The 27,980-nt window shown below is 46.1% G+C and overlaps 2 protein-coding genes and 1 pseudogene across 3 annotated transcripts; 1 reads left to right on the top strand and 2 right to left on the bottom strand.

Annotated features, from left to right (window-relative positions):
* Positions 1-367: 367 nt before the first annotated feature.
* actr8 (actin related protein 8) lies at positions 368-21,314 on the top strand (the record flags this gene model as incomplete). The annotated part of the gene is made up of 13 exons (XM_080534116.1): positions 368-499; positions 592-762; positions 1,104-1,214; positions 1,365-1,469; positions 2,271-2,444; positions 4,621-4,714; positions 4,917-5,049; positions 5,409-5,562; positions 5,970-6,065; positions 6,326-6,466; positions 6,569-6,845; positions 7,165-7,328; positions 20,151-21,314. The coding sequence occupies 13 exons, from the start codon at positions 368-370 to the stop codon at positions 20,292-20,294; spliced, it is 1,896 nt and encodes a 631-aa protein (XP_080390242.1). The 3' UTR covers positions 20,295-21,314.
* Positions 16,908-19,769, bottom strand: LOC308159631 (polyadenylate-binding protein 1-like; annotated as a pseudogene). Its single transcript has 3 exons — positions 18,917-19,769; positions 18,329-18,791; positions 16,908-17,011 (listed from the first exon to the last, which is right to left on the bottom strand). The product of its transcript is annotated as a polyadenylate-binding protein 1-like (transcript).
* A 338-nt stretch (positions 21,315-21,652) lies between the features above and the next one.
* On the bottom strand, positions 21,653-24,744 carry selenok (selenoprotein K). The gene is made up of 5 exons (XM_080535282.1): positions 24,670-24,744; positions 24,001-24,091; positions 23,410-23,493; positions 22,484-22,579; positions 21,653-21,976 (listed from the first exon to the last, which is right to left on the bottom strand). The coding sequence occupies exons 1-4, from the start codon at positions 24,686-24,688 to the stop codon at positions 22,489-22,491; spliced, it is 285 nt and encodes a 94-aa protein (XP_080391408.1). The 5' UTR covers positions 24,689-24,744; the 3' UTR covers positions 21,653-21,976; positions 22,484-22,488.
* Between the last annotated feature and the right edge of the window lie 3,236 nt (positions 24,745-27,980).

Here is a 27,980-nt window from a genome sequence, read left to right as displayed (position 1 = left end):
CTTTGGATTAAAAGCGTCTGCTAAATGGCAAAATTATTATTAAAATTATTATTACTTACTAAACTCTCAGGGGCTGTTCTTTCTGTTAGCGGTTTCAAATTGGCATAAGGCGAGGTTTAGTCCCATTCCGGTCCAACTGGTGGCGCTGAGGCGCAATACAAGTGAGTTGCCAGCGCAGATAGGGAAAACGAAGAAGAAGAGGTAGGCGTGGCTTACCAGTGGGAAGGTTTGCTGTGTACCACGTGACCAAACACGGAACTAATCGCGTGAACGATTCTGTAAACCCTCTGTCCACTACTAAACACCTTATATGTTAAAACCATTGCTTACACAGATTTAGTATTTCACATACGACAATCCCGTCACCATGACACAAGCGGAGAGAGAACAAGAGAACGGCAAAGAGAAAGAGAAGGAGCGAGAGAAGGAGAAAGAGAAGGAGCAGCGTGGTGTCAAGAGACCGATCGCTCCGCCGGTCATCCCCGAGCCCCTTCAAGAAGTAAGTGAGCGAAGCTGATTTTAAGTGGACGTTTCGGGCCACCGTATACATTATAATCATAATTAACACCATTCAATCATGTGTGTCCTCAGCAAATTCAGAGCAACTTCATCGTGGTCATTCACCCCGGGTCTAAGACGTTGAGGATCGGCAGAGCCACCGACACGCTCCCGGTGACGGTCCCTCACGTTATCGCTCGCAAACATAAACAAACCGGCCAGCCCCGTTATGAGGACCCGTGGCTGCTGAGGGAGGGTCTCAATGTGAGTCTGACATTCCCCTCGAACCACACACACACACACACACACACACACACACACACACACACACACACACACACACACACACACACACACACACACACACACACACACACTCACACACACACATTTTGTTTGGGATGGCTACAGCCTGCCTTATTATGAAAACATACGCACACACACTCATACATATATCATACATTTCACCCTGTAACAACTCACATTTCCTCTCTCTCTCTCTCTCTCTCTCTCTCTCTCTCTCTCTCTCTCTCTCTCTCTCTCTCTCTCTCTCTCTGTGTCTCTCTCTGTCTCTCCTCATACCACTACTTATTCCCTTGAGACAGAAACCAGAGTGTAATGAACAGAGGCAGAACGGTCTCAAGATGGTTGACCAAGCCATCTGGTCCAAGAAGATGTCCAATGGAGTTCGACGGACTCCAGTGTCTTCTGAACAGGTGTGTGTGTGTTTGTGTGTGTTTGTGTGTGTGTTTGTGTGTGTGTGTTTGTGTTTGTGTGGGTTCCTAACCAGAGTATTGATCGTGTCAGCTGTGTGTGTGTGTGTGTGTGTGTGTGTGTGTGTGTGCGTGTGTTGTGTTGCGTTGCAGGCCAGGTCCTATAACAGGCAGATCCGTCCAGCGGTCCTGGACAGCAGCTCCAGGGTGAAGTGGACCAACACAGCCCACCAGCCAGAGCACCTAGTGGGGGATGAGGTGAGAGCAACCCCTCCCCCCACCACACACACACACACACACACACACACACACACACACACACACACACACAGATTGCTATAACAAAAGTAAAAATGGAAATGGAACTCTGGGTAAGAGGGCACCACTGCATGATTAAAAGTGTGACGATGGTACACAGTATACCTCCAACACTTCCACCAGTCCTACGACAGAAAGACCAACGACTGTCTGAGGAGGAAACTTTATGGAGGAATAGTCTGCGATTAGGAAGAGTGAACATCTATTTTGTGTGTGATAAATCTGCTGCATTTATGAATGAATGAATGAATGAATGAATGAATGGACTTTATTGTCATTGCTACAGTACAGGTACCAAACAACGAAATTTAGGAGGGGTGGCTCCCCTGGTGTTAGGAAAGGGAAAAAAAAAAACTTTAAAAAAAAAAATCACAAGAAGGGAAGGAGCTGGTTTACATAAATAAAGGCTATGTACACTATCCACTGTACTATACTGTACAGATAGACGACTAGGGTTGTCATATTGCACAATAGTATTGTTTCACGTTATTTAAAGTGTCACAGTTTGCAGGCTTGAAATGTACATGTTTGTGCCTCAGCACTACACCTGATTTTTTCAGTCCAGCAGCTGCCATACAATCCGTCCAGACTGTCCAGGGCCCAGAACTTAGGTCTTTGCTTGAAATGTTAATTCTTTGTTTGTTTGTGTCAATGGCTTATACTGTACATCCCTCCTCTCTTCTCCTCTTACTCCTCCTCCTCCTCTTCTCTCCCCCTCTGTTTTCTCTTCCCTCTGACCAGGCTCTTTATGTGAACCCCACGGACAGTTACAACATACACTGGCCTATCAGTAGGGGGCAGCTCAACGTGCATGCGGGGGCGGGGGGTTCGCTGACCGCTGTTCTGGCTGACCTGGAGGCCATCTGGAGCCACGTCATCCAGAAGCTTCTAGAAATCCCTCTGAAAGACCTCAAGGTAGGCAGGCAGGGGAGGGGAGACTTAGCAGGGAAGACTTAGTCTCGTTCTCTGACACTTCTGCCCGAAATGGTAGAAATTGGTCTGGTGGACCAATGCGTCAAGCTTGGCCTTCCTTAAGCCAATAGAAAGACCGTTGAAAACGGACAGCACATAGTCATTAGCTATACTATGCATCAATCATCTCCCACAGCACTTCCCGCCTCCTTCCCCCCCAGGGGTTGCACCGTTTCTGATTCGGAGCTGCGCCTCGGAGCCGTGTGATTCGCTAAAATCAAATAATAACAAATAATCTACTCAGTAAATTCACTCCCATTAAGGCCAGTGGGTATTCCATCAACATCGCTAAAGCAAAAATACAGGCTTATTTTGTTAAATCTCACGAGACTTGTGTGATAGCTTATGGACGAGGTTAGGGGAGACTGGACAAGGCCAGGTGATTGACAGGCCAGTGCTCCTGTCGAAAAGAGATGCAGAGCTCAATGGGACTTACCTGGATAGTAGGGCTGGGCAAACGATCAAAATTTCTTTTTCGATAATCGCAAGAATTAACGATCAATTATCGATTAATCGATAAGCTTTTTTTTCATCAAAAAAAATAAAATAAAAACTAGGGCAGAAATAACAAGCATGTTTTCCTTGGGGAAAAAACTTTATTTGTGTTGCTATTGCACACATTCATTCATTCACATTCAAACTAGACACTACAGTCAGATAACAATCCTCTTAAACAAGGCAGTGAGTAGCCTAAATTGTTTAACTTAAAAACACATTTTACATTATAAATAAAAATATAGAAAATAAGTAACTCACCATAGGAGCGGTAAAAAAACAGTTACTCACAAATAGGAGGATGACTGAAAACGTTAGTGTCCTTAAGAGCGTCCAGCTTAACTTAAATGTAAACTCCAGCGAGAGACTGTAGGCGGCAGGCCTACTGGTTCTTGTTCAAAAAGATGATCATGTTAACATGTTCAGGGGTGAGAGACGAACGCAATCTGGTGACAGTTAGGCCAGCCGCAGAAAACACTCGCTCCGAGGGCACCGAGGTTGCGGGGATGCAGAGGTAGGTCCGCGCTAATTTGGCCAACCGAGGAAACCTTCTTTCGTTTAATTTGCGCAAATGCAAAGTTTATTTCTCACACATAACGTGGACAAACTAATTTCCATTATTATTATTATTATTATAAAAAAATAAAAAAAATATTAACGATTATCGAGCAAAATATTTTGTGATCGACCAAGATCCTTATCGATCAATTATCGATCGTCGATCATTGATGCCCACCCCTACTGGATAGGGATCATAACTGTTTTATTTGACCATTATTTATCTAGGCCAGTTAAGCCTGATTTATACTCCTGCGTCGAATTTACTCTCCAAGTTTATAGTTCTACGTTGGTCCGCGGAAAAAAGTAAATGACATTTCTGTCATGACTTCCGCATTTACGAGAGTCGGAATGTGACGCTACCAAGCGGACCAATCATAGAACTTAACATTAAATATGTCTATCATAAATATAATTTAAACTCAACGAACAGTCATGGGGCTCCCTGTGACTAATCATTTATTTCTAAATAAACAGGATTGTACATCTCGTAAATGTGAATCGCGCTCAGGAAGGCTGTGCCTGACGCTTCCATAGGGCGCTCCGTTGGAACGGTGTACTCAAAGCGGTATAATAGCGATCTTTTTGTTGTTATGCTTGTTGTAAATAAAAGTTATATGATACATTGAAATTAACATTAAACATTAAACTAAGATAATACTATGGTTATCATAATTTTTCAAATCTTTATTAATAAGTAATTACAGAAAAAGTAAATGACATTTCTGTCATGGCTTCCGCATTTTGGTCTACGAGAGAGTCGGAATCATGTGCTACCAAGCGGACCAATCACAGAGCTTACGGTTGCGTAGAAACTGACGCGTTCTTACATTTTTGCAGATGTGCACGTCAACCTACGCCGTAGGCAAGGCGGGCCCACGCGGGACTACGCAAGGCTACGGCGTTGATTTTACGCAGAAGTCTAAATCGGCCTTTAGTTTGGAACAAATCTTTATTTGCAATAGCAACCTTGGGAGAAAACATTCAATGGTTTGTTAACATTGTATGACCTCTGGTATTGACCGCATGAGTTCTGATCGCTCTTGTTTGATTGTTTTTTTGGCAGTATTACCGGTGTATTTTATTAGTTCCTGACATCTACAACAGGCAGCACGTCAAGGAGCTGGTCAACATGCTGCTGCTCAATATGGGCTTCTCAGGTACAACACACGCATGCACACACACACCTACACGCACCCACGTACACACACACACACACACACACACACACACACACACACACACACACACACACATATACCCACACCAGACATATTAAGAAACAGACATATTAACACACAGTTATCTGGCTGAACACACACATAACACGGACACACCTACTCCTCTCCCTCCTCATCACAGCCATCGTGGTGCACCAGGAGTCAGTGTGTGCTACCTTCGGCAGCGGGCTGAGCAGCGCCTGCGTGGTGGACTTGGGGGATCAGAAGACCAGCCTCTGCTGCGTGGAGGACGGAGTGTCTCACCGCAACTCCAGGTGTGTGTGTGTGTGTGTGTGTGTGTGTGTGTGTGTATGTGTGCGTGTATGTGTGCGTGTGTGCATGCATGTGTACTTCCAGGAGGAGCATGTGCTTTGAGACACACTGGAATTGAAGGGGGAGTTTATCCAAGGATTCAAGTAGGTCTGTTGTTTATTGGTGTGAAATATTCACTATTGTGTGTGTCTGTGTGTCTCTCTTTCTCTCAATCTGTGTGTGTGTGTGTGTGTGTGTGTGTGTGTGTGTGTGTGTGTGTGTGTGCGTGTGTGTGTGTGTGTGTGTGTGCGTGTGTGTGCGCGTGCGTGTGCGCGCGCGTGTGCGTGTGTGTGTCTGTGTGTGTCTCCCCCCCTCACCCCAGGCTGTGTCTAGCATACGGCGGCTCAGACGTCACCCGCTGTTTCTTCTGGCTCCTCCAGAGGGCAGGCTTCCCCTACAGGGACTGTCAGCTGTCCAACAGGGTGGACTGTATGCTGCTGCAGCAGCTCAAAGAGACCTTCTGTCACCTGGATCAGGTACACAGTCATGCTAACTCAGCTTATGCTAACTCAACAAGACGCTACGTAGGGTCCTTGGGAGGGATCCTAACCATCAGCCTCTTCTACTTAGACAGTACTGTTGTTGGGTCATCACATCAGGGGATGCTGGTGGAGGTAGAAGAATCAGAGGACGGGGCTCAGTTGTAATGAGCGTTCCGTTCTGTGCGTTTCTTTTTGATTTCTACCTCCTCCACCAGCCTCGCCTGCATAGCAAGGGTCCCACACCTTACCCACACCTTAGAATGCAGTCAAATCTCGAGGTTTCGTGAGTGATGGAGTTTAAAAACAGCAGTGAAAGAGTGGACACTCAATGCTGCCGTTTGGACTCACAAGAAACAAGGACATGGGAACAAGAAATTGTGTTCATTAACTTCTCCCTCCAGGACATCTCCGGACTACAGGACCATGAGTTCCGCACACGTTTCCCAGAATCCCCGGCACTTCTCTACCAGCTACGCCTTGGGGATGAGAAACTTCAGGTACCCTCTCAGCCAATCAGAGAAGGGCTGGCACTGGTGTACTGTAGATGATGATGATGATGTAACTGTAATTGTCAGTTAGTAAATACTGGTTATAAAAATTATTCTCTATCAAATTCTGTCTCTCTCTTTCTCTCTCTCTTTATCGCTCTCCTCTCTTTCCCTCCCTCTCTGCTCCCCCCCTCTCTCTATTTTTCCCGCCCTCCCTCCCTCTCATTCTCTTCCCTCACCCCCCCCCCCCCCCCCCCTTCCTCTCCTAGGCCTCAATGGCTCTGTTCTACCCCACCACGTTTGGGATCGTGGGACAGAAGATGACCTCACTACAGCACCGTTCCCAAGGTGACCCAGAGGACCCACATGATGAGCACTACCTAATGGGCACCCAAAGCAAGCAGGACCAGGTAGGACACACACACACACACACACACGCACACACACGCACGCGTATGTACGTGCTAATCTTCTCTCTCTGTCTCCTTTCTCCCTCTCTCTTCCATGGTCAGTCGTCGAAGGCCTCAGCCGAGCGCAAGTCCCTTCCTAAGCCCTCAGGCTTCGAGGGCGAGCTGGGCAGCCAAGCCGGTGACCCCTCCGACCGCGGAGGTGGTAGCGCCCACGCCCAGGACGCGGAGCTGGGACACTCCCAAAGTGACTGTCTGATGGGGGGAGCAGAGATGGAGGAGCCCCCCTCGGCTCTCCTGTCCAGGAAGACGGCCGTCAGCCAGTTTGAGGGCAAAGCACTGGGATTGGACAAGGCCATCCTGCACAGCATTGACTGCTGTGGTAAGTAGGACACGTACACACATGTACACACATGTACACACATGTACACACATGTACACACATGTACACACACACAGACGCACACACACACACATGGTCACACATATGGACACACACATGGACACACACACACACACACACACACACATACATGGACACACACATGGACACACACATGGACGGACACACACACGGACACCCACTCAACCAACCAACCGCTTTGCTCAGTGATTCATAACGTAAAGGTATTTTACAAGTCTCCTATATGCGTGGTTCTATATTAGTTATTGTGGTTGTTGTTGTTGTTGTTTCTGTTCAGCATCAGACGAGACGAAGCGCAAGATGTATAGCTGTATCCTGGTGGTGGGGGGGGGGCTGCTGTTCCACAGAGCCCAGGACTTCCTCCAACACCGCATCCTCAACAAGATGCCCCCCTCCTTCAGACGGGTGGTGGAGAACGTTGAAGTCATCACACGACCCAAGGCAGGCCAGCACTGGCACCACACACACACACACACACACACACACACACACTAGGGTTGGGCGGTTTCCGATTTTTAACACCGTTAAACCGTCCCCAAATGTATCTGCATACAGTTTAACTGTGGGATTCACATTGTAGGCCTTTGACTGAGCTGCCAATTTCAAATGATGAATTTGTGACAGCGGCTGGTGAAAGGTGGACCAAAGCCCTATCCTCTCCGTGAATCTGCTCGAACACTTTCCACGAGCAGTGCAAAAAAATTAGCTTGAAATAAATAAATAAAAATAGCGCTAAAAGTACTTTTGATTCGTAATGAAACTGTCGGGACAAATTCCGCAATCTAAAGCAGTCTAAAGCGGTCTAAAGCGGTCTAAAGCGGTCTAAAGCAGACTAAAGCGGTCTAAAGCAGTCTAAAGCGGTCAAAAGCAGTCTAAAGCGGTCTAAGCTTAAGTTTTTTAGACTTAAGCAGTCTAAAGCGGTCTAAAGCAGACTAAAGCGGTCTAAAGCAGTCTTAAGCAGTCTAAGCAGTCTAAAGCGGTCTAAAGCAGTCTAAACAGTCTAAAGCGGTCTAAAGCAGTCTAAAGCGGTCAAAAGCAGTCTAAGCGGTCTAAAGCGGTCTAAAGCAGTCTAAACAGTCTAAAGCGGTCTAAAGCGGTCTAAAGCGGTCTAAAGCGGTCTTAAGCAGTCTAAAGCGGTCAAAAGCGGTCTAAAGCGGTCTAAAGCAGTCTAAAGCGGTCTAAAGCAGTCTTAAGCAGTCTAAGCAGTCTAAAGCGGTCTAAAGCAGTCTAAACAGTCTAAAGCAGTCTAAACAGTCTAAAGCGGTCTAAAGCGGTCTAAAGCAGTCTAAAGCGGTCTAAAGCGGTCTTAAGCAGTCTAAAGCGGACAAAAGCGGTCTAAAGCAGTCTAAAGCGGTCTAAAGCAGTCTTAAGCAGTCTAAGCAGTCTAAAGCGGTCTAAAGCAGGTCAAAGCGGTCAAAAGCGGTCTAAAGCGGTCTAAAGCGGTCTAAAGCAGTCTAAAGCAGTCTTAAGCAGTCTAAAGCGGTCTAAAGCGGTCTAAAGCGGTCTTAAGCAGTCTAAAGCGGACAAAAGCGGTCTAAAGCAGTCTAATGCAGTCTAAAGCAGTCTAAAGCAGTCTAAAGCGGTCTAAAGCGGTCTAAAGCGGTCTAAAGCGGACAAAAGCAGTCTAAAGCGGTCTAAAGCGGTCTAAAGCAGTCTTAAGCAGTCTAAGCAGTCTAAAGCAGTCTAAAGCGGTCTAAAGCGGTCTAAAGCAGTCTAAAGCGGTCTAAAGCAGTCTAAAGCAGTCTAAAGCGGTCTAACATAGCAGTCTAAAGCAATCTAAAGCAGTCTAAAGCGATCTAAAGCGGTCTAAAGCGGTCTAAAGCGGTCTAAAGCAGTCTAAAGCGGTCTAAAGCGGTCTAAAGCAGTCTAAAGCGGTCTAAAGCAGTCTTAAGCAGTCTAAAGCGGTCTAAAGCGGTCTTAAGCGGACAAAAGCGGTCTAAAGCGGTCTAAAGCAGTCTAAAGCGGTCTAAAGCAGTCTTAAGCAGTCTAAGCAGTCTAAAGCGGTCTAAAGCAGTCTAAACAGTCTAAAGCGGTCTAAAGCGGTCTAAAGCGGTCTAAAGCGGTCTAAAGCGGTCTAAAGCGGACAAAAGCAGTCTAAAGCGGTCTAAAGCGGTCTAAAGCAGTCTAAGCAGTCTAAAGCGGTCTAAAGCAGTCTAAAGCAGTCTAAAGCAGTCTAAAGCGGTCTAACATAGCAGTCTAAAGCAATCTAAAGCAGTCTAAAGCGATCTAAAGCGGTCTAAAGCAGTCTAAAGCGGTCTAAAGCGGTCTAAAGCAGTCTAAAGCGGTCTAAAGCAGTCTTAAGCAGTCTAAAGCGGTCTAAAGCGGTCTAAAGCGGTCTTAAGCAGTCTAAAGCGGACAAAAGCGGTCTAAAGCGGTCTAAAGCAGTCTAAAGCAGTCTAAAGCAGTCTTAAGCAGTCTAAAGCGGTCTAAAGCAATCTAAAGCGGTCTAAAGCGGTCTAAAGCAGTCTTAAGCAGTCTAAGCAGTCTAAAGCGGTCTAAAGCAGGTCAAAGCGGTCAAAAGCGGTCTAAAGCAGTCTAAAGCGGTCTTAAGCAGTCTAAGCAGTCTAAAGCGGTCTAAAGCAGTCTAAACAGTCTAAAGCGGTCTAAAGCGGTCTAAAGCAATCTAAAGCGGTCTAAAGCGGTCTAAAGCGGTCTACAGCAGTCTACAGCGGTCTAAAGCGGTCTAAAGCGGTCTTAAGCGGTCTACAGCAGTCTACAGCAGTCTAAAGCGGTCTAAAGCGGTCTACAGCAGTCTACAGCGGTCTAAAGCGGTCTAAAGCGGTCTAAAGCGGTCTTAAGCAGTCTAAAGCGGTCTAAAGCAGACTAAAGCGGTCTAAAGCAGTCTAAAGCGGTCAAAAGCGGTCTAAAGCGGTCTAAAGCGGTCTAAAGCGGTCTAAAGCAGTCTTAAGCAGTCTAAGCAGTCTAAAGCGGTCTAAAGCAGTCTAAAGCGGACAAAAGCGGTCTAAAGCGGTCTTAAGCAGTCTAAAGCGGACAAAAGCGGTCTAAAGCGGTCTAAAGCAGTCTAAAGCGGTCTAAAGCAGTCTAAGCAGTCTAAAGCGGTCAAAAGCAGTCTAAGCGGTCTAAAGCAGTCTAAACAGTCTAAAGCGGTCTAAAGCGGTCTAAAGCGGTCTACAGCAGTCTAAAGCGGTCTAAAGCGGTCTAAAGCGGTCTAAAGCAGTCTAAAGCGGTCTAAAGCGGTCTAAAGCAGTCTAAAGCGGTCTAACATAGCAGTCTAAAGCAATCTAAAGCAGTCTAAAGCGGTCTAAAGCAGTCTAAAGCGGTCTAAAGCGGTCTAAAGCAGTCTAAAGCGGTCTAAAGCAGTCTAAAGCGGTCTAAAGCGGTCTAAAGCAGTCTAAAGCGGTCTAACATAGCAGTCTAAAGCAATCTAAAGCAGTCTAAAGCGGTCTAAAGCAGTCTAAAGCAGTCTAAAGCGGTCTAAAGTAGCAGTCTAAAGCAGTCTAAAGCGGTCTAAAGCGGTCTAAAGCGGTCTAAAGCGGTCTAAAGTAGCAGTCTAAAGCAATCTAAAGCAGTCTAAAGCGGTCTAAAGCGGTCTAAAGCGGTCTAAAGTAGCAGTCTAAAGCAATCTAAAGCAGTCTAAAGCGGTCTAAAGCGGTCTAAAGTAGCAGTCTAAAGCAATCTAAAGCAGTCTAAAGCGGTCTAAAGCGGTCTAAAGCGGTCTAAAGCGGTTTAAAGCGGTCTAAAGCGGTCTAAAGCAGTCTAAAGCGGTCTAAAGCAGTCTTAAGCAGTCTAAAGCGGTCTTAAGCAGTCTAAAGCGGTCTAAAGCAGTCTAAAGCGGTCTAAAGCAGTCTAAAGCGGTCTAAAGCAGTCTTAAGCAGTCTAAAGCGGTCTAAAGCAGTCTAAAGCGGTCTAAAGCAGTCTTAAGCTGTCTAAGCAGTCTAAAGCGGTCTAAAGCAGTCTAAACAGTCTAAAGCGGTCTAAAGCCGTCTAAAGCAGTCTAAAGCGGTCTAAAGCGGTCTAAAGCGGTCTAAAGCGGTCTAAAGCAGTCTAAAGCGGTCTAAAGCAGTCTAAAGCGGTCTAAAGCAATCTAAAGCGGTCTAAAGCAGTCTAAAGCGGTCTAAAGCGGTCTACAGCAGTCTACAGCGGTCTAAAGCAGTCTAAAGCAGTCTAAAGCGGTCTAAAGCAGTCTTAAGCAGTCTAAGCAGTCTAAAGCGGTCTAAAGCAGTCTAAAGCGGTCAAAAGCAGTCTAAGCAGTCTAAAGCGGTCTAAACAGTCTAAAGCGGTCTAAAGCAGTCTAAAGCGGTCTAAAGCGGTCTAAAGCAGTGTAAAGCGGTCTAAAGCGGTCTAAAGCAGTCTACAGCAGTCTAAAGCGGTCTAAAGCAGACTAAAGCGGTCTAAAGCGGTCTTAAGCGGTCTAAAGCGGTCTAAAGCGGTCTAAAGCAGTCTAAAGCGGTCAAAAGCGGTCTAAAGCGGTCTAAAGCAGTCTAAAGCGGTCTAAAGCGGTCTAAAGCAGTCTAAAGCGGTCTTAAGCAGTCTAAAGCGGACAAAAGCGGTCTAAAGCGGTCTAAAGCAGTCTAAAGCGGTCTAAAGCAGTCTTAAGCAGTCTAAGCGGTCTAAAGCGGTCTAAAGCAGGTCAAAGCGGTCAAAAGCGGTCTAAAATGGTCTAAAGCAGTCTAAAGCGGTCTAAAGCAGTCTTAAGCAGTCTAAAGCAGTCTAAACAGTCTAAAGCGGTGTAAAGCAGTCTAAAGCGGTCTAAAGCAGTCTAAAGCGGTGTAAAGCAGTCTACAGCAGTCTAAAGCAGTCTAAAGCAGTCTAAAGCGGTCTAAAGCAGACTAAAGCGGTCTAAAGCAGTCTAAAGCGGTCTTAAGCAGTCTAAAGCGGTCAAAAGCGGTCTAAAGCAGTCTAAAGCAGTCTTAAGCAGTCTAAGCAGTCTAAAGCAGTCTAAACAGTCTAAAGCGGTCTAAAGCAGTCTAAAGCGGTCTAAAGCGGTCTAAAGCGGTCTAAAGCGGTCTAAAGCAGTCTAAAGCGGTCTAAAGCAGTCTAAAGCGGTCAAAAGCGGTCTAAAGCGGTCTAAAGCAGTCTAAAGCGGTCTAAAGCAGTCTTAAGCTGTCTAAGCAGTCTAAAGCGGTCTAAAGCAGTCTAAACAGTCTAAAGCAGTCTAAAGCGGTCTAAAGCGGTCTAAAGCGGTCTAAAGCAGTCTAAAGCGGTCTAAAGCAGTCTAAAGCGGTCTAAAGCGGTCTAAAGCAGTCTAAAGCGGTCTTAAGCAGTCTAAAGCGGACAAAAGCGGTCTAAAGCAGTCTAAAGCGGTCTAAAGCAGTCTTAAGCAGTCTAAGCAGTCTAAAGCGGTCTAAAGCAGTCTAAACAGTCTAAAGCAGTCTAAAGCAGTCTAAAGCAGTCTAAAGCGGTCTAAAGCGGTCTAAAGCAGTCTAAAGCGGTCTAAAGCAGTCTAAAGCGGTCTAAAGCGGTCTAAAGCAGTCTAAAGCGGTCTAACATAGCAGTCTAAAGCAATCTAAAGCAGTCTAAATCGGTCTAAAGCAATCTAAAGCAGTCTAAAGCGGTCTAAAGCGGTCTAAAGCGGTCTAAAGCGGTCTAAAGTAGCAGTCTAAAGCAATCTAAAGCAGTCTAAAGCGGTCTAAAGCGGTCTAAAGTAGCAGTCTAAAGCAGTCTAAAGCGGTCTAAAGCGGTCTAAAGCGGTCTAAAGCGGTCTAAAGCGGTTTAAAGCGGTCTAAAGCGGTCTAAAGCGGTCTAAAGCAGTCTAAAGCGGTCTAAAGCGGTCTAAAGCAGTCTAAAGCGGTCTAAAGCAGTCTTAAGCAGTCTAAAGCGGTCTAAAGCAGTCTAAAGCGGTCTAAAGCAGTCTAAAGCAGTTTAAAGCGGTCTAAAGCAGTCTTAAGCAGTCTAAAGCGGTCTAAAGCGGTCTAAAGCAGTCTAAAGCAGTCTAAAGCAGTCTAAAGCGGTCTAAAGCAGTCTAAACAGTCTAAAGCGGTCTAAAGCAGACTAGAGCGGTCTAAAGCAGTCTAAAGCGGTCTTAAGCAGTCTAAAGCGGTCTAAAGCGGTCTAAAGCAGTCTAACGCAGTCTAAAGCGGTCTAAAGCAGTCTACAGCGGTCTAAAGCGGTCTTAAGCAGTCTAAAGCTGTCTAAAGCGGTCTAAAGCAGTCTAAACAGTCTAAAGCGGTCTAAACAGTCTAAAGCGGTCTAAAGCAGTCTAAAGCGGTCTAAAGCGGTCTAAAGCAGTCTAAAGCGGTCTACAGCAGTCTAAAGCGGTCTAAAGCGGTCTAAAGCAGTCTAAAGCGGTCTAAAGCAGTCTAAAGCGGTCTAAAGCAGTCTTAATCGGTCTAAAGCGGTCTAAAGCAGTCTAAAGCGGTCTAACGTAGCAGTCTAAAGCGGTCTAAAGCAGTCTACAGTAGTCTAAAGCGGTCTAAAGCAGTCTAAAGCGGTCTAAAGCAGACTAAAGCGGTCTAAAGCGGTCTAAAGCTGTCTAACGTAGCAGTCTAAAGCAATCTAAAGCAGTCTAAAGCGGTCTAAAGCAGTCTAAAGCGGTCTAAAGCAGTCTAAAGCGGTCTAAAGCGGTCTAAAGTAGCAGTCTAAAGCAATCTAAAGCAGTCTAAAGCGGTATTGGAAACACTGAAAGCACAGAGTGTGTTACAGCAGACTTGTGCTGTGAATCGGTGGAGAAGCAGTCACGTGACTCGATTATGATTGCTTCTAAATAGTATTTTTTGACAGGTTATTTATTTGACAAATACATTTTTTTACAAAATGTTCTGTGTTACGGTCTCCTCCCTCCACTGCTGTCTTGTTCTGATTGTGTTGCAGGATGGCAGTGGGGAGAGGAGGCCTGATTGGCTGATGTAGCACACCTGTGCCTATATAGGTTGTGCATTGGGGATCAGTCCCTCTCTCTCTCTCTCCATACAGGTTATGCTTTTTGACTCCTTTGTTAGTGGCAAACGTTTTGTTCCTTTGTTTACACCTTACAACATTCCACATTACAGATCACTCACCCACACCCTACACAACTGATAAACTGACTATCACATCCCATTTCTAAATTACTTTTTGTTTTAGTTATTAATAAAATAATAATTTATCTTTACCCTCGACTTGTCTCCCTATTTTGTCACTTACTCTGAGCCGGGTTAGTGACAAATGGGGGCTCGTCCGTCGGATTTAGTTGTTGTAGGACCTTTTGTTGTAGTTTGGTTAGCGCTCTTTGTTTCATTGTTTGATAGTTTCAGTGATTTGGGTTGGTTGATCTTTGGTTGGTTCTTTGTTAAGCGCAAAAAAAATTGGGAGATAAGTTGGGTATGGTTTTGTTGATGCTGTGGCATCTTAGTTACCTTTCTGTTGTGATTTGTGCCAACAGTTATTTGTGTTTGTTTGTGTGCTGGGGGAGAGAGAGGACTACGGTTTGTCTCCAGACACTTGCCCAGGCTAGAGACGCCATTTGCTCTACTATCTGTTGGGACACCTAGGTAGGAGTGTGGTTGTTCCTTGTGCAGTGGTGAGAGATTTAGGAGCTGATGCCTTCTACCCCATGTTAGGCATAGCGGCGTATTTCCTTTGGGGAGTGCGTTGGGCTTTTGTTGTTTTTTTAATTATTTTTGTGTGGTAACCGTGGCTAGAGCAGTGGTCTCGGGGGCATCGCCGTAGCACGGGTGAGTGCGCCAGCGTGCTGGTTACTTGTTCCGTGTTAGCGGTATTGAGTGCGTAATTACCCACCACGAAGCCACACGAAGACTACGAAGACTAGGGTTGAGCTATCTAGGATTTGGGGAAGCTCCGTTGAACATCTCCATTGCTGCGCTCGGTGCGACTGCGACTGCTACTGTTTTGTGTGCTTCAACAGGTGGGGAGGCATTTGTTGTTATAGTAGTTACGTGCACATTAATCATGGCTTCTATTGTCGAAGAATTCATGCAGAAACCATCAGTGGAGTTGTTAGAGAGATGTAGTAAGGACCAACTTTTGAAAATCGCGGATCTCCATAAGATTGAAATAAGTAAAACTGTTAGCCGTCTCAAGGAGACTTTAAGAACGGTCGTGATGGATAATCTGATTCAAGCTGGTATCCTGGAGGAATCTCTAACCCTTACGCCTGTCCCAACTCCCGTGAGTAGTCATTTGACTTTTGACCAACAGAAGGAGTTGTTGTTGTTGCAGCAAGAGCATGAGAAAAGCAGGCAAGAGCATGAGAAAACTGTTCAATTGGAGATTGAAAAAATCCGTCAGGATACAGAACGTGCTAAATTAGAATTTCAATGGGAGCATCTTAAGTTAATTAAAGAGGGTAAAGATGTCGGGGGTTTTTCTCTCTATGATTCCGACCCCGCTAGGGAACGTGTGGGTCCCCGTTTTGATATTTCTAATAACCTAAAGCTTGTGCCTAAGTTCAATGAGCGAGACCTTGACTCGTTTTTTTTACTATTTGAGCGAGTGGCTGAGTTAAGACATTGGTCTGATTCAGACTGCATCTTGCTCCTACAGAGCGTGATTACGGGTGGAGCCCAGGAGGCCTACTCTGCTCTAAGTAGGACTGACTGTAGGGACTATTCCTTAGTTAAAACTGCAATTTTGCGTGCTTATCAATTGGTTATCATCACTTTCAATAGTGTCTTCAACCGAACAGACAGTGGTGCTGGACAAACACTCTTAATTAGGGTTGGGTACCGTTTGGGTTTTATTCGATACCGGTGCCAAATCGATACTTTAAAAACGGTACCGGTACCGAAACAGTACTTAAATCGGTACTTTTGATTGGCGGGGTGGTCACTGACGCAATTTTCCACGTGCACGCCATTAATGCCGAGCGGTGATGTTTTATATAGAAGGTGATCAAATACCAACATATCCTGACGCTACAGCTGCAGCAGAACATGGGGAACCCGCATATAGCACTGAATGTGACTGACAGATACGCCCAAGACACACACACACACACACACACACAAAGATAATCAGCTCATTGAATATGAAGTACACAAGAGTACACACAGAACCGGGAACGCGCATACAGCACTGAACAACATTCGTAGAATATAAACTTGTGACTGACAGTCACATACATACATACACACACACACACTGAAAGATTATCAGCTCATCAATACGAAGTAGGCCTACATGAGAGTACACGCACAAAACGGGCTAACGTTACTCATTAACTGTTTACACAACAGCGTCAGTCAAATCACAGTGTGACAGTCAGATGGAGCATTAGGTAAACAACCAACAGCAAGGTAATGCATATTATCAGCTGAGAAAAACAACGTTTACAACGTTGACATCGACATGAGCCCTGTTTACCCGTACCTCCACCGTTCTGTTCGTGATGATTTTATATTATTTTTGCACCGCACATATTGCCCTGTAATAAGAGAATGCGACCACAGCTCCCTTGTGTCTCGTATTGTCCAAATGTTCCCTGAATTTTAGCTGCATGTTTTTCCAGCATGTAAATCCGTTGTCTATAAAAATTCGACTCCAATTCTTTTCCCCTGCCAATATTGTGTCGTTGTTCAAATTTCCCGCTAAATTCTGACCAATTACAAAACTGTTTTGCAAGCGCGTCGCCTCGCGCATGTTGAGAGCGATTCAGTCTCGATTACGTGAACTGAGTGGAACTTTAACAGGCGATGTCACGTGCGGTTGACTGTTGCATGTAACGTCCATTTCGGACACCAGGGGGCGAGAGAGGAACCGAAACGAGGAACCGAAATCTCCGTTGCAATTCGGTTCGGTAGGTACCGAATGTAAAGTAACCGGTACCATACCGGTACCGGTTTTCGGTACCCAACCCTAGTGTGGAGAGAGAAAGACAGCGATGCTGAGCTGGGAGGTGCATTGCTGGTCAAGGAGGCCTTGTCTTGGCCTGGTCTATCTGGTCCAACCAGGGCTTTAACTTGTATCATCTAGGTCCAGCTTACCCTTTTCTAGACATAGCTGAGTCAATCAATTTAATTTTGTAATGAAATAATTTATTAATATTGCAATATCTTTTCAATGCTTAAATATGCTTTATCGGTGAGGTCGGTTTAAAAAGTCGGGATCTTAGCCGCTTGGAACTCAAGATGGGATGTGGCCAGATTTCTGTGCAGCCTCCTCTGCCCACTGAGCCTCCAGCACAGTGACATGTAGCATGTTGTGGATGGATGAGATGGGACGTTCACCTGGAGGGAGGGAGAGTAAATATCAGTAACAGTAACTGTAACAGCTAATGGGGATCCATAGAAATAAACACACAGACTCACGTATTATCTGCTTCTGGTCCTCATGGGCAGCGACAGCCAGAATGGAGGCAGGGAGAGGCTCCTGGTCCTGGACATGGACAGCAGGCTGCTGGGCCTGTGGAATGGCAGCCATGAAGAATCCAGGTGGGGGAGCAACCTGGTAGAGGTTGATGTCTGGGTTGGGAACGGTGCAGATGCTGGCCATCCTCTGCATGTGCTGGTTGGTTCTGTGAGTCTGGCGCTCCTCCTTGCGCTGGGCCAGGGCCACGTTCTGTGCAGCCTCCTCAGCCCACTGGGCCTCCAGCACAGCGACATCTAGCATGTTGTGGATGGATGAGATGGGACTCTTACCTGGAGGGAGGGAGAGTAAATATCAGTAACTGTAACAGCTAATGAGGATCCATAGAAACAACCAAATAGACTCAGGACGCTTTCTCAAGGCCTGGGTAGCTGAGAGGGAAGATAATCATAATCAAAGATATTCATGGCAAATCTTTGGATAGTGGTCTTGTCTCTATGTGCAGGGTTGCTTCATTAAATATACTGACCTTTGTGCTGAGAGGTGAGAGCCAGTTGGTTGGTCCAATATGGGGCAGCACAGTTCTGGGCCTGTGGCATGGCAGCCTGTGTGGGTGTGGGTGTGGGTGTGGGTGTGGGTGTGGGTGTGGGTGTGGGTGTGGGTGTGAGTGTGAGTGTGAGTGTGAGTGTGAGTGTGAGTGTGAGTGTGAGTGTGAGTGTGAGTGTGAGTGTGAGTGTGAGTGTGAGTGTGAGTGTGAGTGTGGGTGTGGGTGTGGGTGTGGGTGTGGGTGTGGGTGTTTGTGTGCGTGTGTTATGGCTAATGGAGGAATTTCGTCCAGAATTTTGGTCCTCATGGGCAGCGACAGCCAGAATGGAGGCAGGGAGAGGCTCCTGGTCCTGGACATGGACAGCAGGCTGCTGGGCCTGTGGTATGGCAGCCATGAAGAATCCAGGTGGGGGAGCAACCTGGTAGAGGTTGATGTCTGGGTTGGGAACGGTGCAGACGCTGGCCATCCTCTGCATGTGCTGGTTGGTTCTGTGAGTCTGGCCCTCCTTGTTGCGCTGGGTCAGGGCCACGTTCTGTACAGCCTCCTCAGCCCACTGGGCCTCCAGCACAGTGACATCTAGCATGTTGTGGATGGATGAGATGGGACTCTTACCTGGAGGGAGGGAGAGTAAATATCAGTAACAGTAACTAACAGCTAATGGGGATCCATAGAAACAAACAAATAGACTCACATATCATCTGCCTCTGGTCCTCATGGGCAGCGACAGCCAGAATGGAGGCAGGGAGAGGCTCTTGGTCCTGGACATGGACAGCAGGCTGCTGGGCCTGTGGAATGGCAGCCATGAAGAATCCAGGTGGGGGAGCAACCTGGTAGAGGTTGATGTCTGGGTTGGGAACGGTGCAGACGCTGGTCATCCTCTGCATGTGCTGGTTGGTTGTGTGAGTCTGGCGCTCCTCCTTGCTCTGGGCCAGGGCCACATACAGGGGCTTGGTGGCCACGATGCGGCCGTTCATCTCAGTCACAGCCTTGGTGGCCGCCTCAGGGGAGGAGAAGCACACAAAGCCAAATCCCTTGCTGCGTCCACCCTCCATCATCACCTTTGCACTGGTGATTGTTCCAAAGTGGGAGAACTCTTTGTGCAGCTGCTCATCATCCAAGTGGTCATGCAAGTTCTTCACATACAGGTTGACACCCTGGTAGAGAGAAACCCTGTTTAGTGAGATGTTTTTCATCCCTCAAATACATCAACAATGTTTACCATGACTATGACCTTATTTTACTTATACAGTATATGTATATTTCTTTCATAAACACACACCTGGTATCTGGTCCTGCAGCCCTGCTTTATCTGCTCAAACTGGCGCTTCAGCACAGTCTGGCGCTTTCCTCTCTTTAGGGCACGGCCCACGTAGATCCATCTCCCATTTATCTCCTGGCCATTCATCTCATCAATGGCTCTCTTGGCATCCTCATGCCTTTCGAAGTTGACAAATCCAAAACCCATGGATTTACCAGCGCCATCAGTCATGACACGGACGCTCAGGGCTGGTCCAAATCTTTCAAACCTCTCCTTAAGGCGTTGGTCATCCATATCCTCTCCAAAGTTTTTGATGTAAATATTAGTGAACTCTCGAGCCCTGGATCCAAGTTCAGCCTCTCGTTCATCGCAAGATTTGAAGTGTCCAATAAACACTTTTCTGCCATTGAGTCTCTTAATAGCTCTCTCAGCGGCCTCCTGGGTATTATACTGCACAAAGCCAAAGCCTTTAGAGCCATTCTCATCAGATGCTACCTTGCAGGAAAGGATGTCCCCAAACTCAGAGAACATGTCGTAGAGGTGCTTGCTGTCAAAAGTCTCCACTAAATTATTGATGAAGATGTTGCCGACCCCACTATTCCTCAGAGAAGGGTCACGCTGAGACCACATGATGCGCATAGGTCTTCCATTGACGTCATCAAAGTTCATGGTGTCCAGGGAACACTCTGCGTCAGCTTGCTGGTGAAAGTTGACAAAGGCATACCCGGCGTGTTATCAAATCCCTGCACACTCTTATAGAGATGATTGGAGCAGAAGGGCTGAATTTCTCATGCAGCATTCCCTCAGTGGTGTCCCTGTGGAGATCTCCTACATACAAGGAGGCCATCGATTGAATAGACGCACTAGGATTCATGTCTGCTGACTGTAAGATTGGAAAAAGTTTGGAAAAGTTTGTGAAACAAATAACTGTCTATCTATCTAGCTCTTCACAGAGGACTTAGGGCTGTGAAGCACAACACATGTTATAAATAATATACAGATGGTGTTGGATTTACTGTCCAATGCAGGGGAGGCTGTTGGAGGCATAAATCGGAGGACAGCCTCATTGTAATGAGCGTTGTAATGAATTGTAGAATGAAGAAGGGTATCAAACACGTGTTCCGTGCATTACAATGAGCCTGTCCTCCGATTTCTACTTTCACCAACCTCTAATGACCTTGGAACTGAAGGGTATCTAAAGCCCTTTTCACTGTGGTGTCTGTGTGTCTGTATGTCTGTGTCTGTCTCTCTCCAGGACATGGACCCCCGTCTGATCTCGTGGAAGGGGGGTGCCGTGTTAGCTTGTCTGGACACCACCCAGGAGATGTGGATCCACCAGCGGGAGTGGCAGCGCTTCGGGGTCCGCATGCTGAGGGAGAGAGCGGCCTTCGTCTGGTAGGGGGTCAGATATCAGGGGTCGGGTGAACAGGACAGACCTCACCCGGGCGTGCGTGCGACAGAGAGAGCGGCCAGCCACTTCCTCTTCAGTCGTCAGTTATTAGGCTGTCCGACCAGAAATACAAACCCACTACAACCTTCTTCTGAAACAGGGCTGAGGGCCAGGTCCGTCAGACACCCATCACCTTGACGACAGTAGAACACTGGGCATAGCATTCTGACTGACGTTGCCATGTGGAACACTCAGCAGAATTCTCAGCCAACAGCACTGGAAATTTACTGCCCCGCTTCTCGCAACGGTCAAACAAGGACCTGCACCCAGAAGTACGACAGTTCTGTTTTGAGCTTATTGCTGTGTTTGGAGCTGTGTTGAGCAATGTCAAATGATGTTACTTGTAAGTTAATTAAATGAATCTTAATTAGAAGTGTAGAATAAGTCAGTGTTGATTGTTGGTGATAGCCAAGGCATATAGAGTTGGATTAGGCACGGCAGTAAGCTTTCAATTACATTCAAATGGCTTTATTGGCATTCAAGGGGAATCATAGTCTCTTCTTCCTACCTCGGATGTCTATACGCCAGGGGAGGCTGATGGAGGTAGACATCGCAGGATGGGCTCATTGTAATGCATGGAACGGAATTGAATGAAGAACGGTATCAAACACGTGTCTTCCTCCACCAGCCTCCCCTGGTCTACTCATAGAAAGACGTGATAGGTGTAAGGCTACCCCAGGGCCAGGCGTTGTGAAGATCTGCACAGAAATCAAAACATCAGATAAGGCCTAAGATAGACAGATGGTGTTTGACTACAATCACCTCAGCCCAGGTCACCTGACCGTGGTACCGTTATAGTGGTGGTGTGTGTGTGTGTAATGTAAACAGTGGTGGAAATGGACCCACAGGACACAGGCCCCGGGAATGAACTAGTTGTTGGTCGTCTTCAATGTGCCTCTAGACCCACCAGGGTTCCCCTAGTGAATTAATTTATTCCATGTTCACCACCGACTGTAAATAGGAGTGAATTGTGTATAGCATGTTCATCTTTATATATTCACATGTGCCACATGTTTGGTGGAGATGTAGTAATAGCTGGGTCATTCTGTTCTCTTCAACTGTTTCCTTTCTCTAGTTCATTCATGCGTTTGTCTTTTTCTAATAAACCAAAAACTGGAAATCCGTACTCTTGCTCTGTGGCTTTTTTCTTTTTTTTACAGAGCACTTACGAGCAGAACTGCTGCAACAGTCAAATTGAATAGTGTGTGGAATGAATACCGGTAACATCTGTAGCCTCATCTCATATGCCCCCTAACATGAAATACAACCTATCATCACAGAGAACACGTTAGAAAAAAGGACATGTCAACAGCATAAGACTTTAATCAATACAACATAGGGATACAAAAAATTACATTTCAAGTGGACAGTGATGATATGATTCTCAATCAGAGACCGTGGGCAGGAAGGGGAGGGGTCAGAAACAGGAAGCTGCCGTATCAGCCACTCTGGCCCCTATGTGTAGGAATTCCCAGAGCAGCGTCAAGAGTCTGCGTGAGCAGAGGCAGCCAATAAGGAGGGGGCGGAGACACACACACACACTCCAAGGACATTGTGCTTAGTTACACTACATGTATGCAGCTAGTGTATGTCCCCCACCCCACGCCTACACGAGATGTGCAGGCGCTTACCTAGAAAAAGAGAGGAGGAGGCAAGAGGAGACCATTAGTTATGTTCAACAGATTAGGATTGTATGAAATTACTTTGGAATAGTCATAAACTCTGCAGAAACAACCCCTAAAACTCTCTCCCTAGGACTGGATCAGTGGAGGCTGGTGGAGGTAGAAATTGGAGGTCAGTCTCATTGTAATGCATGGGACGGAATGAGGAACGGTATAAAACACATGTGTTGGGATACAATTCCTTATTCCTTTCCATATGTTATTAATGAACCTGTCCTGATTTCTACCTCAATTCTGTTCCTAGGAGGGGATACTTGTGTAGATCTTAAAATACTGGATGGGCAATAAGCAAGACAGGGGGGGCGGAACTCCAACCATTCTATCAGAGGCCAGGGTGGAGCTACGGCCATCTTGCTTGTACCTATCCACCCCTATCAGATCTACACGGAGTTAGCATAGAGGTTAGAGAGGTTGTTTCTGTACAGGGATGATGATGATGCCCTCCATCTTCCTCACCTTCCTCATCCTCCCCCTCCTGCGGGTGGGGCGCTGGGCCCCCCTCCATGGTTTATCCTCCCCATTCGCCTCCTACCACCAGGGGGGTCGGGGGGTCTGAGGAGAGATCAGAGAGAAAGAGACAGAAAGACAGTGTGTGAGAAAGAGTGTGTGTGTGAGAGAGGGAGGGTTAGATTAAATAAAACGTTATTGTCATCGCAGAGTACAAGTACTATATAACACAATGCAGTTTAGTATCCAACCAAGAGTGCAAATAGTGATATAAAGGGCATAAATAGAACAAGAATGGTAGTGATAGGTGACTATGCAATATACAGTATGTGCAGAGGTAGTATTGTAAACATCAGTTTGGAGGTATATACAGTTGTATATACAGTAATAGGCTATATAGTTATACGCTATGTACAGTTAGGTACCTAGTACAGTGAGGTAGTTTATGTCCAGTATCTAATGTGCAGAAGTATAAAATAAGCTATATCAGGAAACAATGTGCAATATACAGTATGAGCAAAGGTAGTAATGTAAACATCAGTAGTGCAAAGGTTATAAAGTGATCACATTAACCAGGGATGTGCAGCCACCAAAGTATTGTCGTTGTCATCATAGTATTGTAATTTTCATTGTCATAGTCATAGTCATAGTCTCCCAACATGGGATAGAAAAGAGGTGGGTAGAAAGAGTGTAGAGATAGTAAGAGTGTGTGTTAGAGAGACATGATGACGATAGTTAGACCACCATCAATAAAACCATTTTGACTGTCCTTTGTTTCCACATGAAATCACCTGAACTCTTTCTCTGCACACGTGACACATCTGGTTCCACAGTGTTCTGTTGTTTCAGAGGAGTGTATCCTCCAAATAGCTTCAGTAGGCCAATTCAACTCATCATCATAAGTGAGGGCTAGGCTTGTACAGGAGGTTACCTACCCTCTGCCATCTGTTGAGCCACTGGAGCGAGAGCCTCGGTTGTTTCCTCCCTTAGATAGATCTGGCTGGACCAGTGTTTGGAAACTGTGGGGGGAAACCAATCAAAGCAGATGATCAGACAGACAGGTACACATACATACATATATATGTTACGGTACATGTGGGAAAACTAGGGTTAGGGTTAGGTGCTAGGGTGACTTGGTACATGCTGGCATGTCTAACCCTAACCCTAACCCTACCCCTAATCCTAACCCTAACCATAGCACCCAACCCTAGTTTTCCCACATGTACCGTAACACACAATGAACTAGATGTATATTTATGTAAACAATACTGGAAGTGCTGCACTCTTCTACTTCGTAGAATGTTCATATTGTGTGGGATTTCATATAATGTGTGATTTGTCTGTTGAACCCCAGCCAATGTGTGCATTCCTCCATCAGGACATTACTATATGTAATAACTGTGGTGCGGTTGCAATTGGGCAATGTGAAATGAGCCAGTGACCATTGAGTCGAACTTAAGCAAACACACTAGGTGTCAAAGGGCCCTGTGTAAGTGTAGGTGAGAGGTATCACACAGCTGACGTACAACAAGCCGATGAACTCCACTGCACCCCAGAACAGGTCAGTCAGGAAGGACAGTGACCATGGAGACTGGCTTCTGTTGTCCAGGACCTGACCTGTGGGACGACGGAACACAAACAACATGTCAGTGATGATGTTATAGCCTATATTATATTATACACACGCGTTAAAAGGATGACGGAGAGCGTCAAGACGGCGTCGTGTTAAATCTATTCGCGTACTTTCAAAACGGGTACCGATAAATAGCTACGTCATCATGTCCCTGTTTTACTATCACCTGAAAGATGTGTCACTAGTAGTAACAGCAGGAAAAAGTCACACGCGGATAGCTATTGAGGCTTATTTGAGACGGGCTTTTTGACTTCCACCATGGAGATCATAGGCCTAGTTAGCTCACATAAGTGCCATCAACACCGACTGACCTCCCTGCAATAACAACTACGATGAGATAATGTAGTAGGCTAGTTCCTGTGGGCCTCAGAAATATGTTATGACTTGAAGCTAATGATGTTAAGCGTGTCACACGATTATGGGGAGGAAAGAGAGAGAGCTTACGACAATGGTTTATTATTTCAATTTGAGTTTGAGTTTGAAACGAAACACGGCTACCTAACAACATAGTCATGTACACACTTTGAGGCATGTTCAATAAGACATTTGGAAACCCACTCACCGTTCGACACGTACACCATCGCTGCGGCTGATTCTGCTGCTTTGTTTACGCGTCGCCGCCGTCGTTCCGCTGTTTCTTCCGCATCCGGTGTACGTCACTACGCAACGTCACTATCCCTCGCCAAGGCCACGCCCACCGGTCATTGCCCACGCCCACCTCGTGACGTTAGAATTATAAGGTTCCATTTTTGTCAAAATTGAGTTTTTTACATAATCTGATCCATTAGGTGTTTATTAATGCCTGTGTGGTGTTCTTTTTTAAAATGTTGACATTTTTTAGTTAGTAATTCATAAAATACAAAAGTTCCATCTCACAAAACATAATGGAATGTAAAAACTTTGACGCTCAATATCTCTGAACTACCCTAAACGGAGATAGAAGAACCGTATAATTCTAAGCTCACGATTTAGCAGACTGACTCCAATTGCGCCCTGGTCTACGTCTACTATAGCGGGAGAGCTAGGCCTCAGACACTAGTGGTTTCACTAGAAAGTACATTGCCCACGCCCACCTGACGAAAGTTTGCTGTGCCCACACACACTGGTATTCTTCTTCCCAACATTATTATTACCGTAGGCCTATTATTATTATTATTGGTCAAATGATCCAGTATGTCTATCTTGTTTGTGTCAGAGAATGTTGTTGTTCTAATGATGTTCCAATGATGTGTTTATAATGTACTGTCTTCTCCGGACAAAACCTGCTCACAACTATTTCGTGAAGTTGAAACTTTCTGTACTTGCACCCAATTATCCAGCAGATGGCACTCTTTACCCACTGTAGCTTTACCTGAAAAGTGCGATGGCTGAGCTACGGTACTAGCGGTCTACTATAGCCTAATACTGGAACATGATGTAGCCATATAGCCAGGGTTCGAGTTATAAGCTGAGCTTTGTGGGGGTCTCCAAAATAACAGTGCGAAATGTTCTCATGCACGCGCGCAAATCATGCCCACACAGCGTTGGGACTTACAAGTTTTAATTAGCCATAGGCTACTCATTTCACCACATCAACAGCACCACATGAGACAACAGCTATAAGCGATAGTCACGGGTATCTCGGCCAATCATTTTGTTGTTTTTGCTATACAGTCCATTCACTTTCACTGTTAGCACGACACATTGTCCACATCTCCATTTCCAGTGACATCGCACCTGACATAAATAATCATGTATGCTTTGATTGATTGATTGAAAACTTTATTAGAAGATTTGCAGAAGTAGGTACATGAAAGTACATATTACATACAAGGTCAACTAACAGGATAAAAACCCAAGAAAGCCACTGGCTTATTTCAATTGGGGTCCTTGCTCGTCCATGAATTGTGCTTTCATCTAATGTTATGCTACTACGGGAATCAAGTGATTTGACATTAGAAAGGAATTTGTTTCATCTCTTGTGCAATGTGCTCTACAATCTGGGCACATGAATGATCGGATCGGTGAGCAGGGGCCAACTGTCGCGCCATTCATCTCATTAAGTTTCATAATTGGATTCAGTTTTGTATAAGGCATCCTTTCTTTAGCGACAGTATAGGCTGCCCTGAACGAACTAGCTGTCTCTGGAGGTGAGTTCTGCTACTTTCTTCGGAAGCACTTGCTTTTGTTTGAGCTCTGCTATTTCAACAGTTTCAACGTTAGGTGTCATAACAGGTGCAGCTGAATTCAAGTTTGGTTTCTTGGATGAAAACCCGAAACTTTCCAGGCTTGTCGACTCGGTCGGCAGCAGTGGCCTTTTTTGGGACGGCATGATAGCTAGCTACTGAATGTTTTCTTCTCAATAATCGTGTGTGTGTTTTCAAGTTCTCAACGATCATATTCTGCTGTTGCACAATATTCTACTGCGCCCCATAGTGTCTTGGTGGTAAAGTACAGGCAGTCAAAGGCATACTGTCATTCACAGGAGATTAATGCTGGTGCGCGTAGTTCTTTTGGAAAACGTGTTTATTTTAGAATATTTATCATATAAATAAATATACATAATACTCATTACATTGACATTTTTGATCAAATAATGGTTGTGGTAATGTATTATTAGCGACCCCCACAGATGTATGATTTTACTGCTTTCATGGGAGCTCAGACCTTCCTTATGGGAGCTCAGCTCCCATTGGCTCCCACATAACTCGAACCCTGCATATAGCCTATTGTATCTCTGAGGTTGGATGTCCAATCTCCCCATTTAGACAACCCATGTGACGATCTCTAATGGCCTTCTAGTCTTCCAGGAGGAGATTCACATCCTTACACACTTTCTCATCATCTTCCTCTCACAAAGCCCCCACTCACCCACACACTCTCTCTCTCAATGCATCTCCTTATGTCCACTAACAAACTCCACCATTGTGCTTCTCTGACTGCACTTCTGTTCATTTTCAAGAAAAAAGGAAGCAAGGAGGGACCAGAGGAGGATGGAGAAGAAAGCAACACACATGCACGCACGCACACACACACACACACACACACACACACACACACACACACACACACACACACACACACGCACACACACACACACACACACACAGACATTTACATTCTGGCCATAACCAGCCGGGTGGAGAGGCTGGCTTTTTGTGTATCATCCCCTGTCTGGGAGGCCTCATCCTGGGCATGGCAGTTGACTGCTAACCTGGTGAAGTCACCGCTATGTGGGTGTCGTGTTGTGAGGTCATAAGAGAGAGAGAGAGAGAGAGAGAGGGAGAGGGAGAGGGAGAGGGAGAGAGAGGGAGAGAGAGAGAGAGAGAGAGAGAGAGAGGGAGAGAGAGGGAGAGAGAGAGAGAGAGAGAGAGAGAGAGAGAGAGAGAGAGAGAGAGAGAGAGAGAGAGAGAGAGAGAGAGCTGGGTGTCCGAGACAATGAACGAGCCAAATGTGGTGGGAAGTTCATGGCGCTCCATTCTGTTGGGGTGATGTGTGTGTGTGTGGGCAGCAACCGGACAGGGAAGAAAGAGAGAGAGAGAGAGAGAGAGAGAGAGAGAGAGAGAGAGAGAGAGAGAGAGAGAGAGAGAGTGAGTGTGTCATTGGGGACCTCTCCCTGGTGGTGTAATGTCAGAGACTGTTTTGTGGTCGTATTGTTGTAGTGTGTAGGCAGCGGGCGGCCAGGACAGGGGTCAGAGCTGTTGGGTGTTTTCTAACAGGACGACAAAGAGAGGCATTTGAGTAGGTTTGTTCTGTTGTGTTCTGTCTGCTCTTCTCTCTCTGGCGGCTGGCCTCACGCACACACACACACACACACACACACACACACACACACACACACACACACGCTCAAACACACACACACACACACACACACGCTCAAACACACACACA

This window comes from Nansenia antarctica, assembly GCF_963989245.1.
Source record: "Nansenia antarctica genome assembly, chromosome: 6".
In the NCBI taxonomy this organism is placed as follows: Eukaryota; Metazoa; Chordata; class Actinopteri; order Argentiniformes; family Microstomatidae; genus Nansenia; species Nansenia antarctica.
The sequence above is the reverse complement of the archived record's forward strand: the minus strand, read 5'-3'. Positions and strand labels throughout refer to the sequence as shown.